This window comes from Plectropomus leopardus, chromosome 18, assembly GCF_026936395.1.
Source record: "Plectropomus leopardus strain MGB_pleo_1.0 chromosome 18, ASM2693639v1, whole genome shotgun sequence".
Lineage (NCBI taxonomy): Eukaryota > Metazoa > Chordata > Actinopteri > Perciformes > Serranidae > Plectropomus > Plectropomus leopardus.
This window is the reverse complement of record NC_142193.1, coordinates 13,855,584-13,875,246: the sequence shown is the minus strand read 5'-3', so window position 1 is coordinate 13,875,246 and position 19,663 is coordinate 13,855,584. Positions and strand designations below refer to the sequence as shown.

Here is a 19,663-nt window from a genome sequence, read left to right as displayed (position 1 = left end):
CAAAATACAGATAAAAAAAAAATAAATAAAATCATCAGAAGCTTTGACTACATTTCTTAAATTAAAACAATAATTCTCAGAACTCTGTGTGCAAATTTCACAGTTTATCTTCTCAAGGCAACAGTATAAGCATTCTTGTCACTTTTATATAAAAATAAAACATAAAAGTACAAATATCTTCAAATGACCCAGTGATGCATTGAGTTTATTTCTTACACTGCTTCTCTGTCAATTTCAGAGACACCAGACCAGGACAACTGGTCACTCATAAAGAGGGAAAATGTGAGAGTATAAAATTAAATGATGTGGTGATTGCTCTTAATGTTTTGTGAACTGCGATTAAGTTTCATAAAATGTGTTTAAGAGACTGAAAAGCACTGTTACTCATTCATTTATTAAAAAAAATGTAATTATTTCAGTGGTACAATCCAGACTCCACAGGCTAGTGGACACACTGATGGTGATGTGTGAGAGACAGAGCCCCATATTTTGTCCTGCTGCACACACTGAAATCCAATATAAAGAGGAATCAAAAGTTTTATCATTATGTAATCTTAATTAAGTGTCTTAAGTGTTTATGATAACATTAGCTTGAGTCACTCATTAGTTACTTCTTTGTAAGTGCTGCCTCAAATGCCTGCGGCTCTGCCCTCACCTCCCAGAGAAGCAGCGATCTCCTGGGGATTCGCTCTGCTGTGCTTGTTAATCTCATCTCTTACTCCTGCAGCAGAAAACAGCAGCTAAAAGCAGATTGAAGCAGTACGGGCTACTGTATAGTTTGACGCAAACTGATGTTTTTGTGATATTCCTGTTTTTCCAGAACAGATATAGACAACTGTCCTGATTTTTCCAAACAGAGTCACTGTATATTTGGCTTCTATACCCCCAGAATTGCATTTATTACACCTTCTAATATATAGTCTTCTACTCTATGTGTTGGCAGTGTGACCATTTAACCATGTAATGTACAACATGATGAGCCAATAAATCCAAACCCAGGAATTCCTGAAAAATGAAGAAGCACGTCAAGAAATCATTGTAACTGTCAGCATACAAAACAACATTTGCTTGGAGCAAACTATGAGATAAGAAATGTTATGTTGCAAAGCATCAGATAACCAATGATAGATTGCAACCAACACCAGGATGGCAACAAAGCCACATGGTTACGTTCAGAAAAAACACCATGGTTTGGCTCTACATTAATTTGGATGGGTCATTGGTGACATATCATACAAACTGTGTATGAGGATATGTGCAAATCTATGCACATTTTGAATTAAAAAAAAAAACTTTCAAAAACATCTCACAGCAGAAAATACTTTATTTGTTAATTGAAGTTTGTACTACATCTGGTTCTAGAACATAATGATAAATATCTATTCAAATATATATATTCAAAAAATCTACAGGTTGTCACATTCGAAAAGTCTACATGGTGAAACAGAACAAACAGATATTTTTAGAATACGCCAAAAGAAGCAAAATCACAGGAAAAAAACTGGAGGAGAATTGATCAGTGCAAAGGAGAGTGTTCTGCCTGAAAATTAGTCTTTCAAGAGGAAAATTGCATCTTACACAATCTGAGCAGAACAGTTAAAAGACAAAGGTTATTTTTTTCTTTTTACAGCTCTGAGGTAGGACACAAGCTTACAGAGAAAGAGAGAGAGAGATACTGAGGATCCGCTCTCATATTGAGAAAGAAACAATGTAAGTGACGATAATCATTTCACAGCTTTTAAATACACAAAAAAACACACCTTTTAAAATACACACAAATCTTAAATGCTTAAGTGCACTCATTGATAAACATATACCTTTAAATATATAATATTTTACACCAAAGAGAACATGCCATGAATACAATCATTGCAAAATACAAGTAAAGCAAGAGGATGGGGTCCAGAAAGACTCCAGTGTCCCAAGAAATGTTTAAGAATGATCAAATATATTAATAAACTTTTTGCTAAATGTGTACCTTTTGACACCTGTTTCTTGAACTTCTTATACCAGAATGTATCCTAATGAAATTTCTGAGAGTTTAAATGCTGGTATGAAATTTGAATATAACTGAATATAGATTTTCTTGAAGTTGTAACATACTGTAAATGATTCAGAAATACCAGTAATATCTTGACAAGACAGAACAGCATCTGCATGCAAAATACACAAGAAATGCTTTAAATAATGTCCTGCTGCAGTGAAAAAACTACAATCTTGATAAGAGACTTCCAAAAATAGTCAAAATCAGACCGAAGATTACAGTTGCACTTGAGCTTGTGTGAGAAAAAGACCAAGTACATTCTTTTTTTGTAACAGAACATTAAAGTAACAATTGAACATTGCATTGATTATACTGTAGTGTCGTGATGGCTGGCTTGTTAACTAACCAGAAGAAACATCAGTTTTCAAAGGGATGCCCTCCCCGTGGACTTCATAAGCAGGACAATAAGCCTAAACTTTCATCAAACCCTGCTTGAAGTCAAGCAAAGAGCAAATGATACTGACTTACCTGAATTCTCCTCCTGCAGTTGCTAACTTTTGAACATCTTTGGGCCCGTTTGAAAAGTGTAACATTATGTGACACATTCTGTGCTGCTCTTAAAAAGTGCTGGAGTGATGTGGATTCTCAAATACTGACAAACTTGAATCAATACCAAAATACAGGACGTGGTTAAGGCATATGGTGGAAACAGGAAATACTGAGAATTTTTCAGTTTTAGTAAATACGTTTTTGATTGAGTGCACATCTGTTAGTGGGACATTATTGGGACAAAAATAAGGAAACAAACACATTTTGAGTTGTGGACTCACCTTATACACCTGAAAGGGCTAGTGTTTAGCAAGATCTATTGGCAGAAAGGGAATATATCAAATATTTGTAAGTGTGTTTTTATGGAGTATAATCACCTGAAACTAAGAATTGTTGTGTTTTGTAAAAATGAGCCCTTTATATCAACATAGGGAATGAGTCATCTTCTATCAAGGCCACAATCGGGGGATTTAGTGTTTAATAGCAGAGAGGATTGCATATTGCCCAGCTGAAACTTCTCCCAGTTAGGGTTACTTCAATGTTGATTGTTCAGGAATATCTACAGAGGTTTCTTCCTCTCCACAACTATCAGACAAATGGTGGTTTAGATCAGTAAAAACAGTAAAAAAAAAAAAAAAATGGTGTTAGGGCCCAATAGCTCACCTGGAGCAGGCGCCCCATGTGCTAAGGCTGTATTCTTGCCGCAGCATTGCCTTTGCTGCATGTCATCCCCTCTCTCGCCCCCATTCACACTTAACCTGTCCTGTAGAAAATAAAGGCATTAGCACAAAAATAAACAAATAAATAAATACATAATGGTGTTTCGCAATGCTGCTGTGGGGGCTGCTTACTGTGGTAGCCGATGTGAAACACCAAAACATGACTTATTAGAGTTTTAGAGGGGCCTATCCAGAGCCAGTTTTTGGTTTATCCACTCTGGGCTACTACTGAAATTTTGCGGTGCAACATGGCGATTTCTGTGGATGAGGACCTGCTCCCTGTGTAAATATAAAAGGCTCATTCTAAGGTAAGGAAAACATGATGACTTGTATTTTCAGATAATTATACACTAAAGAAAATGTACTTATTATATATATTTATATATATATCCATACAATGGACCTCTCAAACTATATGTGTAAGTATGTTTCATTTTGTATCATCTCCTGTTTGCCACCAAAACTGTGAAAGTCATGCTGAGAAGTTAGCACTTTTCTTTCAAACATTAGTTGCAGTGTCTAAGGCAATCTGTTCTGAGACTGTCAGCAAAGCTGAATCTGATGTCAAGTCTGCCGCTGAAAGGGCATATTGAGTGTCACTGTGGCTTCTCTTGGCTCTGCGATAGGCCTGTTAATCATCTCACATTCATTCTGTCGCATGTTCTCCTCGTTCATCTGAGACACTTCTGTGGAGCCCGCCTCAAACCCGGGCACAGTGTTGGCGACATGAACCACATGGACCTTATTTCTTCCATTTTTACTGAGGATGCAGCTGAACACTTTCTTGAAGCCTTTGCGAAAGTGCTTGGACACCAAAGCATACACGATGGGGTTGACACAAGAGTTGGCGTAAGCCATGCAGTGAGAGAGAAGCCTGAAGGCGTACGTTGTCTGATTAAAGGGGAAGTCTCCATACAGGTAGCACAGGATCACCACGTGGTACGGCAGCCAGCAGATGCAGAAAAGCACGGTGACGATGATGATCATTTTGGTGACCTTGCGTTTGGCCCTCTTAGATTCTGACATGCCGTCCAGAGGGTCAACGGCCGTCCAAAGGTACTTGATGGTTCGAGTGTATGACAGACTCACAATCAGCACGGGGATGACGTAGCCAAACAGGAAGGTGCACGTGTCCAGCACTTTCCGGTTCTGCTCCTCCCAGCCCGGGATACACACAGTGCTGTTGGCGTAATCGATCAGGTCGTAGTAGCTGAGATAAGGACCCGCAAAGACCAGAGAAAGACCCCAGATGATCACCATGGCAACAACTGCATTACACGGGGTCCGGAGCTCTCTGGAGCGCAGCGGGTATCGAATGGCCAGATACCTACAAAGAGGAAAAAATATAGCCCATATTTACAGGTGATCCGAACCACATTAACTCGGTAATTAGTGAACATGCTGGGCCAGTGTGGTACAGTGTGATAATTATAGGCTGCGAGAATGTAAACCTTCATCATTAAAGCTTCATATTTAAACTTGGGAAAGAAAAATCTGTATTTACATAACATCTTAAATACTATGACAAAAGCTTTGAAGTAGGATGGTTTAATAATTAAGCAACCAGTGACTGCTATTGTTGAAATTCCTTTGAAGCCTTAAGAAAATTAAATTCATTATTTTTAATGTGAAAATGTATTGAAATTGGGAAATCAAAATCAAAATAAAAATCTTTGTGAGTTTATTCAATATTTTTGGTTTTGTTTATTATGTTTTGTTTTACTTCATCTTGGGTTTTCAGAAAATTATTGGGCCTTTTTACATCTCATAATTCAACCCAATGAAATTACATATAAATACATAAATAAATTACATATTTAAAGTTATGCTACAGAAATTTTCTAATATGTTTAAGCTATTCCAAGTCTTGTTTGCCTTTATTGTTTTTGATTTGATTTTCTATTTTATTTTCTATTTAAAAAGGATTAATTTATTGGTTTTACTAATCATGAGGTAATATTCCTGTGCTTGTTGCTAGTTTCTTGCTGATTTTGGGGTAATTTCTTCTTTTGTTGCTCATTGCCTTCTTCCCATGCTTCTGAAAGAAATTTGCTCAGGTTTAAAAAGGTTAATAAGCTTGATTCTTTAAACATTGTCAGTAATTTTGAATACCCATGGTTGGCCAACTTTTGGAACTACTTCTTCCTCTTGAAGACTTAAAGAATAAAGCTCTGAAGCTTTATTTTACATTTGTATGCTGCCACTCTGCTGTATTGTGTTAGGTCCGCCCATTCTCCAGAAGAAAATGTTGGCATTTTATGTTTCTTCATACCACAGATAACTTAGATCTGTCACTGTCATACGCATCATATCAACCTTTTGTAAATAATGCAGTTCTGACCATAAATATATGAGCTGACTTTTGGCATCAGGAGATGAAGAACCTGTGAGACACTTGGAGATGGATGATAAGCTTCAGATCACTGCAGCCTGCTATTGGAGACCCACAAAGTGGCTGTTTTTTTAGCAGGCCGTGCCTGTATATCTAGCAGTGTTTGTGCTACAAAACATGGATGATTTTTAGCAAAGTCATTGCTGTGTTTCCTGGGCAACCAAACGTGAGTATTTTTCACTCAGCCATCACTGTGTTTCCAGCAGTGTTTGTGCCACTGAACATGGATGAAGTTTTAGCAAACCATTATGACGTTTTTAGTACCAAATCCACTACCAAAAATGGGTGTGGTATCACTCCTTCAAACACTGTTGCCGTGTGGAAATGACACCAGCTGAGTGTAATAATCAATCAGGGATATTTTTAACAGCCAGTTCACCCAAGGCTGGAGAGAGCAGCTGAGGCTAATCAACAATATGGACCTAATGGATAAAGAGCAGAGCCGGAGCAGCAGGAAGAGAAACCATGGAGGCAAAAGGACCCCAAGGAAGTTAATCAAGGCTCCTAATGAAGAGTACAAAGCTTCTCTGATGTCTCTCTCACTCTGTTTCTCCAGGATGACTGGTTTCTACTCCATTTATCACAGTGGGTCTTTTAATGAGACACCACTGCTTCTCTGGCAGCAATTGTGTCAACAAACATGGGTATGAAAACCAAAACATGATATTTTCTTAAACATGTGCTTCAGCACTGTGGAAACATAAAGAGACATATAATTTCAATATATCACCCAAATTATAACACACAAATGTGTAAATATCCGTGATGTGCAGAAATGTACAACGCCAACATTTATTCTGGTGACTGACTTGGATTGGTAGCTCTATTTATCTTTTCAGTTTTAAACACAGAACTGTAAAAAATGAATTAAAGTACATAGAAGTAGTGGAGACAAAAATGTCAAATGTCACCCCTGTCAGTGCCCCACTAAAAAGCATGGATATGCCACTGCTTTACATGCTTTGATTAACAGAGATTATTCAGTGCTTCCACTCTCAGAACTAATTTATTTTGAGATACATAAAGCTGAGGCTGACTTTAATCCAGCACATGTCAGTTGTGTATCACAAATTAAATAAATGTCAGTGGTTCGCCTGACATATTAAACATTTTATTTACAGCCAGATAAGGAGAGCATTGCCTGAGTAAAAGGGACATGACATGGTTTTGTTTTGCTTCACCATTGTATGACTCCAGTAAGGATAAGGCTGCCACCTCCACACTCACACTGAGGCTTCTTTGTTGGATGATCATCATTCACATCACAGCCATTTGTGGGTTTTATTGGATAAAAAACACCTCAGGGAAATATGACAAATTTGCTGTTATGTCCACAGAGAGTTTTTTTTTTTTGGTAGGATTTTCAATAGGAGCTGATCGTGCAGGCTTCACCTGGTAAAACCATAACCACAGTGCAGAACATGACTGCGCCTTGTGCTGTGCTTTTGATGTTGCTGAGTAGGTAGGCAATAAAGAAGCAAATCCCATCACACATCATTACAAATAAAGAACCAAGTGTTTTTACGGCACAGCTCTTTCAATAATCTGACACCATGCTGCTTTTCATTCATTGTTGCTGAAGTTATTGCCTCATCGTCACCTGGTGTGTTCCTCTTTGAACATGTAAAGCAATATTTGCCATATTCAGCAAGCTGCTCTATGAGCTCATGTTCTCTGAGGGACATGGAGTATTTGAGGTATCGCAGCTTCTTTTTCCTCAAGGCAGAGGTTCTGGGTAAAGCTGCAAATCCATGTCCTCCCCAGATGCATTTACTGATTCACTTCAGCCAGTTCTCAGGAACCAGAGGCAGCAGCCTCCTTGGTCTGAAATCGTCACTGAAATAGGGCCAAAAACATCTATGTTTAACATGAGAAGAAAAAAGGCAGATACCTTGAACCTACTTGTCACATATAGTGGCTGAGTGTCTTGGGCCTCACTTTGCAAAACATGAGTCTGTTAATATCTGGCACGATGCTTTGCTTTTCATGTTTTTAATGTGTGTTGCTAAATCTGAGTCCAACTAAAATGTAAGAATTAAGAAGAGCAGACTCCAAAACATCTGCTAAAAAAGAATCATTTCGTTTTCTGTGAAATGGAACAGTGGCTGAATTTCAGAGTATCCCTTCCCTCAAGATGTATGATTCTCCCAAATGTGAAACACCGATAATATTGGATTTTTGCCCAAATATCCACATGAAATTTTGTATATATTATGTATCACTGCAGCTGGAACAGATGTTATTTAAACACTGAGGTAAAAAAAAAATCTCTGTATAGATTTTTCCACATTTTTGAGGCGCTGAAAGCTTGAATAACTCTGCTTCATAATATCTTGAGCTGCTTTTGTTACATACTGAAGTGTTTGCACAAATGAATTCCCTGATTAGAAGCAGTAATGCTAAAAGGTTTTGTTTTTTTATTGAATTACTTTCACATGGGATTTTTCTCTGGCATCAAATCACAGTCAGCGTAAGATCAGCCTGTGGGCGGCTCACTGCAGCAGCAAATACTTAACAGTGTGTGCTGCTGTTCATTCAGGCTGAACTGTGATTGAATTCCTGCTGGGGATTCCTGGTTTAAAGTGTAACTGTAAGCTGCTGCCTTTTCTCTATGTGTTACACAGGAACTGAGGAATAAAAACAGCAGAAATCCATTAACATCCCTACTCGGATGTCCCTGCTCTTTTCCAGACTGTGGAGGAAGCGTCTGGCTGAAAAATCTATTGAATCCTCTAAAGTGTAAACACAGCCAATGTGAGCACAGGGTGTCTGCTGCAGAGGGCAGCTGCACACCGGCTCTGTCTTTATTGACTGAGCTGACAATGTTGCCCCACAATTATAATGAGGCTTAGATGGCTTTTCAGCCAGGGATAATGCATGATTCTCTCATAAGACGGCCAATTACAGATGCTTTGACATCTTATGGGTCTTTGACTTATTCCATTAACCTGCACCTCTGGGCTCTCACTGTTCTTGGTGCTCCTGAAGTTGTTTTCTTATCTTCAGTTGAGAAAAATAACCTTTGCAATGAAATAAATGCACTTAAAGAATTCATAGCAGGAATAGACAAAGTGTGGACTGGAATAAAATCTTCCTCACAGCCTTCCTTAACAATTTTTTTAGGCTTGATATTCTTTTATCATATATTAACAATAAATTCCTGACAAGGCCTGCATTGATGCATACATTAAATCATTATGAGTCACGCATCAGTTAAGCAGTACTCCAGTATATGTTTTGTACCCTTATCATGAGGTGCATCATTTAAAATTCCTGCTGTACTTTAATGTTTTTAACGTTGTGCATCCACTATAATCTCTTTGATTCTTTTATGACAAAACAAGAAAGTGGCATTTACAAATCTCAGTATATTTCCTCCATTTACTAATTCGTGCCCTTGAAGGTCTTCTCCCCTTTGAATTAGTAATATGTGTAATATGTGCCCTTGAATTACTGAATTTTTCATGAATCTGTTCTCTCTTGGCACTTGTTGAGAGAGAAATATACCTTCACTGCACCAGAACCTTGAGACTGTATCATATTTCTCACTGTTAAAAACACGCTGCTATCTTGTAAATATGATTTGATTTCAGAGATATTGCCAAAGCACAAATGAAATAGTTTAATAACTAACGCTATTAATCTGGAGGAATAAATTAAGCAATTTGATTGGGCAATAGATTGCTGCAGGGATGACGACGGAAGAAAGCATCGTCCTGGTTCCCTTGTCAAAAAGCCAGTGGGATTTTTCCAATGGATTTTGGAGGACAATCGGAACAAATGAACACCCCTTCATGAAATCTGAAGCGTAAATGACATCACTGTTATAAAAAGCTAACACAAAGGCTGAAGAAGAACTTCAACATGGTTGTATGATTTAGCATCGGCACCACAGCAAGGCTGTAGCATTGTCTTTGGTGTAACGATGTGCTGTAGTCTCATTGAGCCACCTGTTAGCAACTGATTTTTTAAGACACCCAAAACCTTCAAAATTCACAAGTGGGGTATTTACTGACATATTTTATGTTGTAAAGAAAACATAAAAGTCGTCTTAAGCTTCTGTTAGACCTTGTTTCAGGCTTCTAACCAAAAACTCATTCAGAAAAACACTTGATTTGGAGACGAGGGAACTGGGAGTGCTAAAATGCTAACCCATTTCTGTGTTATTGGACTCATTCCTGCACCACTCCATGAAATATTTATGGAAGAAAAGAAAGCAGGTGTACGAGTGCATGAATTAGTGACCTTGAATTGCTGCCATGAGGAATTCATCACAGACATTCCCCCATGACGCTTGACACCTACCATACCGTGTATACCACTGATGGCAAATGATGAAAGCAAACCAGACAATGAATGATGATAATTGATTAATAGTTTATAGCATTCATTTAGTGAGAATGTCAACAGTCCTCTGGGCCTAGATTTGCTGTTTTATGTCATTGTTAATTTGAGTTTTGGTTTGTTGGACAAACAAACTAATTTGGAGGTCTCACCTTGGGCTCTGAGAATTTGTGATAGTGTGACATTTTAAAAGACTAAACAATTCATTGGCTAATTACAACCCAGCCAGCATTTGCACATGGGACCCATGTGTGTAGTAAATGGGCCCTATTAAATGGGATTGTCCACAGGCTCCATTGTGGCCAAATATGCCAACTGCTAAACATGGTTGGCTTAACCCAAGTAAGCCCCAGATAAGATGCCCATTTTGGGCACATATGCACTTGGTACCCAGGCACCCCTAGAATAACCCATGTGGGGCCCACTTGGGTAAACCCTCCCATGTGGGCAATTGACATGGGGTCATTACGAAATATGTAGACAATCCCATATAATAGGGCCCATTTTTTAAGCCCATTTACTACACACATGGGCCCCACCTACAAATGTTGGCTGTGAAAAATGATTGACAGTTTAATTAATAATGAAAATAATACCCACTGTAGTTGCAGCCCTAGTAGCAACAATATTATGCAACAGGAAGCAAAAGGCTTTTTTGGGAAATGAGACCTTCAATGTGAAAAGCAGCGCTAACAACGCTAACAATCATCCTCTCTGTTCTCTCATTTGTTTACAATAATTATTTCAAGGTAATTTGAAAAGTGTTTATGGATGTTTTAAATGTCACACGTGAGCCTGGGCATTAGGTGGAAATTATGTTTAAAAACAAAGCATTTGCAGTATTGTGTAATATACAGTAGTGTTTAAATGTCACTTTGGGATGGTCCGCTAATTATTAACATACCTGTCAACAGAGACGGCAGCGAGTGTAAAGCTGCTGGCGTACATGGTGAGGTTGATGAAGAAGTGCACCACTTTACACATGAAGGAGCCAAACACCCAGCCCTCCAGAGAGTATATGGTGGCTTGGAAAGGGACGCAGAAGATGATGAAGAAGAAGTCGGCCACGCTCAAGTTGAGTATAAACAGATTGGTTGTGTTGTATCCCACCTGCCCGCTCCGCAGAAGCACGGCGAGCACCAGGCTGTTGCCAATGGTGCCCAGCAGAAAGATGAGGGAGAAGACGACCGACACGATCACACTGGTGGGGTTCAGCTGGTAGCTTTCAGATACGTTTGCCTGGCCTCCTAGCTTGCTGAGATCTTCAAAGTCAGACATTTTGCAAGTCTAAATAAGGGAAGAGAGAAGATGCTTGTGTCAAGCAAATGATCATACTACAGCTTTTGATCGTTTATGTCATCTGAGTGTAAATATTACATCGAACTGGTGCTCAGTATTAATAGAGTGACAAAGGATTTGATTCAAAGGGGAATTTAATGATGAGTTACTTTTTGCAACTTCTGAAATTATACCAGAAAGGTTGACAAGCCTGCATGCACCAGAAGATTTCTTTATCCAATTAATCCCAAGTCGCATCATGTCACACATATTAATGAGACAAGAATCAGAGGCTGTTTTTTAATTGGTTGGTGATGTATTGTCAGATGTGCCCAGGGAATATTTTCACAGTTTAATTACAAGTAAGTGTGCAATGCAGCTCAATTTAAATTGAGATGACACAAGATTAATTAAAATGGTCATACTAAAGTCACACTTTACATTACATCCTTTATTTATTTCTGTTGCATATTTCACAGTCACAGACCAACACATCCTCATACAATGATTTGTATGATAGTTTAGGAATTTCCACCTCTCAGCTGTGTTACATTGCAAAGTTATATGATGAAGGGACGTAGTCTCATGTGGAAAGATCTGTGTTGTGTCAGCGCCAGAGAAACTTCATTATCTGCTTGTTTGTATTTCTTTACACCAATCACTATGGGGACTGTCGGTCTTGTCACTACGTGCCCTGCTTTCTCCTTTGCTTATACGATGGATGGTGCATTGCTTTTCATAGGTATAAGAATTGATTTGTTGGATTTGTTGGCGTCAGATATGAAGTTGAATATAGGCTTTGCAGGTAAGTGGACGGAGCCACTTACAGCCAACAATTCACCAGCTCAATTCTCCTCTCTAATCCCAAGAACTGTGCCTTAAACCAACAGCAGTTTGTGTGCTGTCATATTTTCAATTCACTCTCTGAAGAGACGAACAGTCTTTTCAGAGCAGTAATTTAATTTTTGACCGGTAATAACGCCACATCAGAGCTTGTGACGTGTTGCAGTTTCACAAAATGATGTCTCCAATGACGTCAGTATGCACTCTCAGACTGACAAGTGGTGCAAAATAGAGGCTTGAAAGTGAAGAGGCGCTCTTGATGGTGAAGCTGATAAGCCACAATGAAGAGTATCCCACTCAAGCGCCATATCTCCATCTTAATTAAATCCCATCTGTCTGCCATAGAGTTTGATTCAGGATAAAATGTTTAATTACGTTAAATGAGCAGCTGAGACTGCAAAGCGTGTTTGGTTATATTCCACATTGTTCAGTGCCACAGTGTGTTGTTTATTAAGAATTAGTTTACCATTCAATTAGGCCATTACATGGTAAAATCATTTTGTGGTATGTAAGTGCAATATCTAGGAGACACGGTTGATCAATTGGATTCAACGTCAAGAGTTGACTTTCATATCTCATGTTATACTGTATTATATTTTCACACCTTTCAAAAGACTTTTCTTGGAATTTGAACTGGTAATTACTTAAAATTAACTGAGGTCGTCACTACTAGGTTCTTGCACACCTGAAACTCCATTCAGATGCTTTGTCAGTAATAATGGGCAGCTGGAAGCGGATGCACCATATCTGCTTTAAGTGCATATTAATCATTTTAATCGTCATGCTGATTTCTGCGAGTAAAAAACACTTCACTGACAACTGTATCATCTCCTATATTGAAAGCACTTCATGCTATACATCACCTTCAAATGGTGCATATAGATATGACTCTTTTGTTGTTGTTGTTGTTGTCTCTTCATGTGGAAATAAAACCCCGACTGAGTGGAAGAAAAGCAAGGCAGCTTTCTTCATATGGCACATCTCGTTACAAAGAATCCCAGCAGTAGAGAAAATGTGAATCAAAACCATATAATTTCATCCAATTTTGTTATGGTCTTCATAACCACATCACCTCAGAATTTGTGTTTTGCAATATCCTGACATAATAAGAATGAAAAATCCCACCTATTTGATAACACCATGCAATGCCAAGCTCAGGCTACAAACATCACAGATTTTTTACAAAAGCAGAAGCAAAAATGTTTTTTTCAGGAAATCACCCTAAAGCAAGAACTTAACCTAATCTGAATTTAACTGAAGAGGCATAAATAAAGCTTGCTAATTATCCCTAAATGAACATAATTGCATTTTATTTGAAAGGCATGCCACATAATTAATTAACGTCCTGTGACATATCTATGGCAGCATGGAGTGTTTATTTAGATTTTATTTTGCTAGCTGTCTTGCCAAAAATGAAGAAGAAATCAATCACAGAAGTGTTGTCATTTTACGATAGTAAAGTGAAACCACAGGAAATTAAAATTCTGAAAATACAGGCATACAAAATTGATATGTTGTTACAGTATTTTAAGTCATTCTCAGGCTTCCATTCCTCAAATCTCAGCAATAACCAGGCCAAAATGAATTATTAAATATTATTAAACTTTTAGCTGCCTTTGAGATAAAACTGCTGCCAGTCTATCTGCATAATCAGAATCGTGACTGAGGGCAAAATGACACTCTAAAGTGGTGGTAGTAAGAATGTATTCTTATTATTAACCTTATAAAGAAGCAAGGTTGTAGCATCGGCTGAACAGTGCTGCAGAGGAATTTTCCTCACAGCTCTGTCGATGCCTGACATCAGATGTCTCTTTCATGGTATGGCTGATTCCCAGTTCTTCCCACTGGAGAAAACAATCTGGACTGATATTAAATTTCCGACCACAGTGGGATTTCGGGGCTATGACTCCAGCTAGAACATGTGTGAGAGTCTCAGGGGGGATCCAACAGAGATAGACATACAGGAGCTTTATGAGGTGGTAATAGACGTGGGACCTGACAGGTTGTGGAATTTAAAGACTTTGGCAGAGCTCAGTGTGCTGTTTGTCACAGCTTGATTAGAGCTTTTGGAAATGAAACAATGACTAATGAAAACAGCTGAACCAGAGAGGAGGAGTACGAGGATGACAGCCGTAATCAGACAGTGGGAAAACATCTTTATTTTCACAGGAGTCTTCAGTGTTAAAAAATGATTTGCAGGCACAGATAAGACAACAGCCATGAGCATATTTTTCAGTTGTTAACCAAACTTTACATATCAGCCCAACAGCTTTGATATTTTGTATTCAAATTATTTAAAAGAAAAATGATCATTGTGTGTCATTAATTTGAATTTCAAATGTCCATTCCAACATTTCTATTTCACACAAGCAGAATCAGCATGCAGATCAGGCAGATGCAGTGGGATAAACCTACCAGGCTGATGATGGGGTGGACAGTATCCAAAGCTTCCACTCAGATTAAGACTCCCAACAGACCTTCTCCGATAAGATGCTCATACTCTTCACACTGAAGCCTCTGTTCTCCCGCTGTACATCGCTATCTGCCTGTGTTGCTGGTATCCCACTCTTTCCCCTTCTTTCCTCTCCCTCCCTCTCCTCAACCCCCACCTCCCCGTTGAGGACTCCTCCTCCACATTCACTTTAATGTTCACTCTTCACTGCAGAAAACGGATTGCAGAGCGAAGGTATGGGGAGGGAGGCTGCAGCGCCTGTTCACAATCAGTGCATAATCAGGAGCTTCCCTGACTGATCCCTGCACGACAACCCAAATCAGCTTGTCTTCAAATGAGGCAGCTGACCTTTGCATTTGCATGAATTCTTTACCATGGCTTCTTATGTAGTGAGTGATGTCAGCTGAGAAAGAGCATAATTCAATTCAGGAGGAACACCAGAATAATAACTGCTGTTTGGGGTTTAATTTGTGGGCAATATATTGGTGGCATTCCCACTCACGTTTTCTTACATAAACCCCAACTAACTTCAGAGAATCGTTTCAAGAATCATTTCAGGAATCTGATGCATGTATTAAAACTAAGTTTGATATTTAAATGCAAGATGTCAACATTAAAGGGGAGCTATCGTACTTTTCCTTACTTTCTGTCTATAATGTTACAGTGTTGTATGTTCATATGAAATGTGGCCAAAATCTGAAATAATGATGTAAGTGTATATAAAACCAAATCCTGCGAGTAAAACACTCAGGCTTCAGACCATTGTTTAATTTCCATGTTTTTTTTCTACTTTCAAGTCAAGCTGACATGAAGTCGTGACAGATTTCTGTGGTCATCTGCTCCAGGCACACTACTGCAGGCATTTACAGTATGTAAAATACTCTGCTATGTGTATCTACTGCTAATGTCACAAAAACATTTCATCTTTGTTGACAATGTTTTTAATTTAGCCCTGATTTTGGATCATGTTGAGGTGGATGGGTTCAACAAACCAACTTTTGTGCAGGAGTCTAGAGTTCATGTTCTGTGTGGATGTGGACGTGCGTTTTTTTTCTACACCTTACCTTACCTGTGCCTCTTTTGCCTAAACCTAACCATTGTGACAGTCCATGCTGTTGTTACATCACCGTAACAGCATGCAATAGCGTAAACAGCTGACACACAAGGATACCTTAAACATCATAGGTTGACGCTGACTGAACATCACCAAGTTTGGAGTGAGAATTTGTTGAACACACTGAGGCACCCTGTAGCGGCATATGAGATGCACAGAGCAGCAGCACTTTTTGACACTCCGAGCAACTGCCGTAGTATATAGGGCAAGAAAGTCTGCATAGAGCAGGCAGGAAGATGGATTGGTTAAAAAGAAAAACTTCACCTGGGTGACCATTGACCTGTCCCTTAGCATCCAAAACTAACGCTGATGGGGTTAGCACCCAAGGAAAAATATGAGCCTGAAAAAAAGCCGTTAATAGGTCCCCTTTAATACTTACTCTACATGACTATTGGTCCAGGGATGTCAGTGCTTATAGCTTTAGGTGGTTTAGATACTCTTAAATGCATAAAAGTCTCTCTTTGCTTGGTGATTTTACAAGCTTCATGCACATTCATTACTTTTTTTATCAGAAATATCATGATCATAAAAGACCCAACATATACTCGTAAATATTTCTGTAGACGTCACAACACTGGAATCATAAGGTTCTGAGCAGTTTTGAGATATTGAGCTTCAAAGTTGTTTAATTCTAACCAGCAGAAATGATAGGAAACTTTTTGCTTTCTAAATAAAAAGTCCAAAAATGTTAAGAAGTTGCCACAGAATTAGAATATATGAATCACTCAATTTTGACAACTGTTAGATAGAATCTTATTATTCTAAGATGATGATGAGCCAAAAAAGTGATGTAAATCCCCCAAACAGCGTACTGTCTAAAACAAGCATGTGCAGTATGAACGGAATTTTCTCCTTCAAAGAATTACTCATAGTGTCCTGTTTTAAACCATTATTGAAACAGCATCCTCTGAAAAGTGGGTTATTTTTATATGGACCCCAGGGAGAATAACTGCCCAGATACATCAGCCAGTGAGGTTTCTGATAAACAAACAACCAACCAACCAACCAAAATCCGCAGAATGAAAATCACAGCAAGTCAGAGCTAAATGAAAAGGTTAAAAGACTCAGTAAATGGTCAGGTTGACTTTTTGTCAATTCAAAAGCAAGCATGGGACAAGAATGATTCAGACAGCAACAGAGAGTAGGGAAGCAGGATCAATCGATACTAATTTTGTGCCATGAATCATGAAGTCATCATAACATGAAAACAATATAAGTAAAAAAAAAAAAAGACTTGATTTTTGTAGGTTTATGAAACAAATGCATGAAATAGTGGGTGTATTTGTTAATCTAAAGCAGTACAATGCAAATTTTTTTTAATCTTTATTCATTTAACTCCTCCTGACACTTTGTAGATTAAGCTTTATTTGTATTTTTTTTCAATTGATGTATTGAGAATTTAATGCCTATGTGCCACACGCTGTCTACTGCTCTTTTTTACCCAATCATTGATTCTCCAGCCACCCACCGACCCATCACACTGTTTGCACACAATGCCAGCCAATGGTTTCTTCCACCTCTAATAAGGGATCCATGTGTAGAGGAGAGAAGGGGCCAAGTTCTTGTTATTGCGGGACTCTAACTCAACTCAACTTAAACCACTGTCTTTCACCTCATTTATTTTACTCACTGGTTCAGTTGCAAACACAGATGAGTCATTCAAGCTCTCGAGCATCATCGTCATCTCCAGCACGCTTCAGTGTGAGTAAACTGCCAAATCAACATGATTCAGCGTGGGCTGGTCTCCCTGAAGTGGCTGAGCTGGCTCGGGATCCTGAATCCTGATTCAAGTTACAATCAGATGCAACCTCACAACCTTCAGTCTGACAGGCTGCTGCCTCCTCCAAACACAAGCTCTGACATGCTGTCTGCGCTGCTGTCAGCCATCATCCATCAACAACACCGGGTCAGACAAAGCAGCAGGACGGAGCATCATGTCCACAATGAGAAACAACCTGTGGAAGACAAAAACATGATTTTTCATCCATTACTTTTCATTAGTATGATTTATATGGCTGTCATACTGTCATTTGTTATTGCTGTTTTTTCAGTGTTTTTGCCCTAGTTTTACAATAGTTAACAGTAGCATGGCAAATTTAAATTTCTTCTTACCTTTTAAGCACACAAACAAAATTATTAACGACTAAATTTCATTGGATGCATCTTCTCCACAGTACTTATATTTACTATTGAATTACAAAGTCACCAGGCTAATTGCAATTGAGACAAAATCCATCTGTCTGCTGATTCCTTATGTAACAGGACCACCCCTTTTCAAAAAGGAGGGAGGGATTTGGCCAATGTAAACAGCTCGTTTCGGACAATGATAGATCCTGGCCCCACTGTAAGGCAAATTAACATTCAGAAATACCTCCGGGTGTTGTTTCATGTGAGCGTTTCCATAGCAACTGCAGATAGATCACTTTGAAAAGGAGTGGCAAAAACACAGGATTGATTTCCGCCCAGAACACAAGGAAGAGCATGACATTTTACAGAGTGGTCTACATAGAATTGCAGGGAATTGGTGAATTATTAAAAAGGAGCTTCAGGCCAACAGCACCAATAATATTTTTCTGCCAACTTCAAACCTCAAAGATTTCTTTGTAAAATTCAACACAATGATTGGTATAACGAGTAGTATTCTTTTATTGTTTGGAAATGTTAATAAAACTGATCAATCCAAATTCACCTAATGGGTAAAGATTCTTGGGTGGATGTAGGGGAAATACACTTGCATTTCACTCACCAATAAAAACATGAAAATAGTAGAGGACTTTTGTTTTGACAAATTTAAGATAACTACACTACAAAAAATGCAGAAAGGGTACAAACTGGTGCATAGTAATCACCAGAATTCAGAAAATTAACTGTTTGATGCTCAAGATTTCCTGGCGGAGGATGTCCAGGCCCCCCTTTCATATGTGTTGCCCCAAATGTTCAAACAAAACCTAAGCCCTTGAATTCAGGCATAAGACGACACTTTTGTTTGTCTCCACTTATTAAAGTCTGGGTAAAGTGAGGTCAGTGGTTTCTTTCTAAACACATTAGAAATGTTAGAAAATACTTGTTGAAAACGTGTGGAAATTTGAAAACCGGGTACTGTGTAGCACTGAATTGTAGAGTTGTACTATTTTTCACCATTTCAGTGCTCAGGATTTATTGGAAAGGTCTGAAATTATTGCTTGATTATGCACTGGAGCCATCCTAAACATAGTTCCTCCCCCAGTAAAAATGAAGAACGAGCCACAGTGAAGCAACAGTCTCTCGTTAGCAGCTAACTCAGTAACACAAAGCACACACATCCCCCAAGACGATGAGGGAGCTGATGCGCAGCTAAAGACTGTCATTGCAGATTAACCAGACAGTTCCAAAATTGTAAAATAGCGCTGTTTTGTGGTGTAAGTGCACAACACCAAAAGGCATCTTTCACATACACATAAAAAGCAGCTGGACGGTGTTTGGTAGAAACACTGCTGGCAACTTTGATACGAGAGTTTGGTGTTCACTTCCCATGTAATTGAGATGTATTTTTCTACCCCTATACATGTGCCTCCTTGCTCAAAACCTAATCCTCTGAAACTGTATAAACCTAACCATCCGTGCCAGCATGTGTGGAGTTGACATCCTGGTAGTGGTTGCCATGTACTGTTGTGGCTGAAAACACAACACACGTGCCATGTCATCTCACCATGTGCATTTGTTGATATCATGGTAGCAGCATCCTGGAGCGTAAACAACAGATGCAGAAGGATACCTAACTTGTAATATGTAGTCATGGAAGTCCACCAACAAAGCTGCAACATGTGATGAGCTGGGATGAGAACGTGTTGACACACTCCAAGCCAAAGCTTATGAGCTGCTGCCAAGTGACAGACTCTCATTCAGCAGCTAATAGCAGTTAAGGTTAGCAGAAAGCAAACACCAAAAGTGGTGAGCAATGTAACTGCTGAAAGCCTGGGCTACCAAGTTGGGTGAAAACCACTGACAG

At 38.8% G+C, this 19,663-nt stretch overlaps 1 protein-coding gene across 1 annotated transcript; it reads right to left on the bottom strand.

The window, feature by feature from the left end:
- Positions 1-1,312: 1,312 nt before the first annotated feature.
- On the bottom strand, positions 1,313-14,978 carry galr2b (galanin receptor 2b). Its single transcript, XM_042505774.2, has 3 exons — positions 14,525-14,978; positions 10,893-11,275; positions 1,313-4,579 (listed from the first exon to the last, which is right to left on the bottom strand). Exons 2-3 carry the CDS (start codon positions 11,264-11,266, stop codon positions 3,817-3,819), a joined length of 1,137 nt encoding a protein of 378 aa, XP_042361708.1. The 5' UTR covers positions 11,267-11,275; positions 14,525-14,978; the 3' UTR covers positions 1,313-3,816.
- Positions 14,979-19,663: the final 4,685 nt, after the last annotated feature.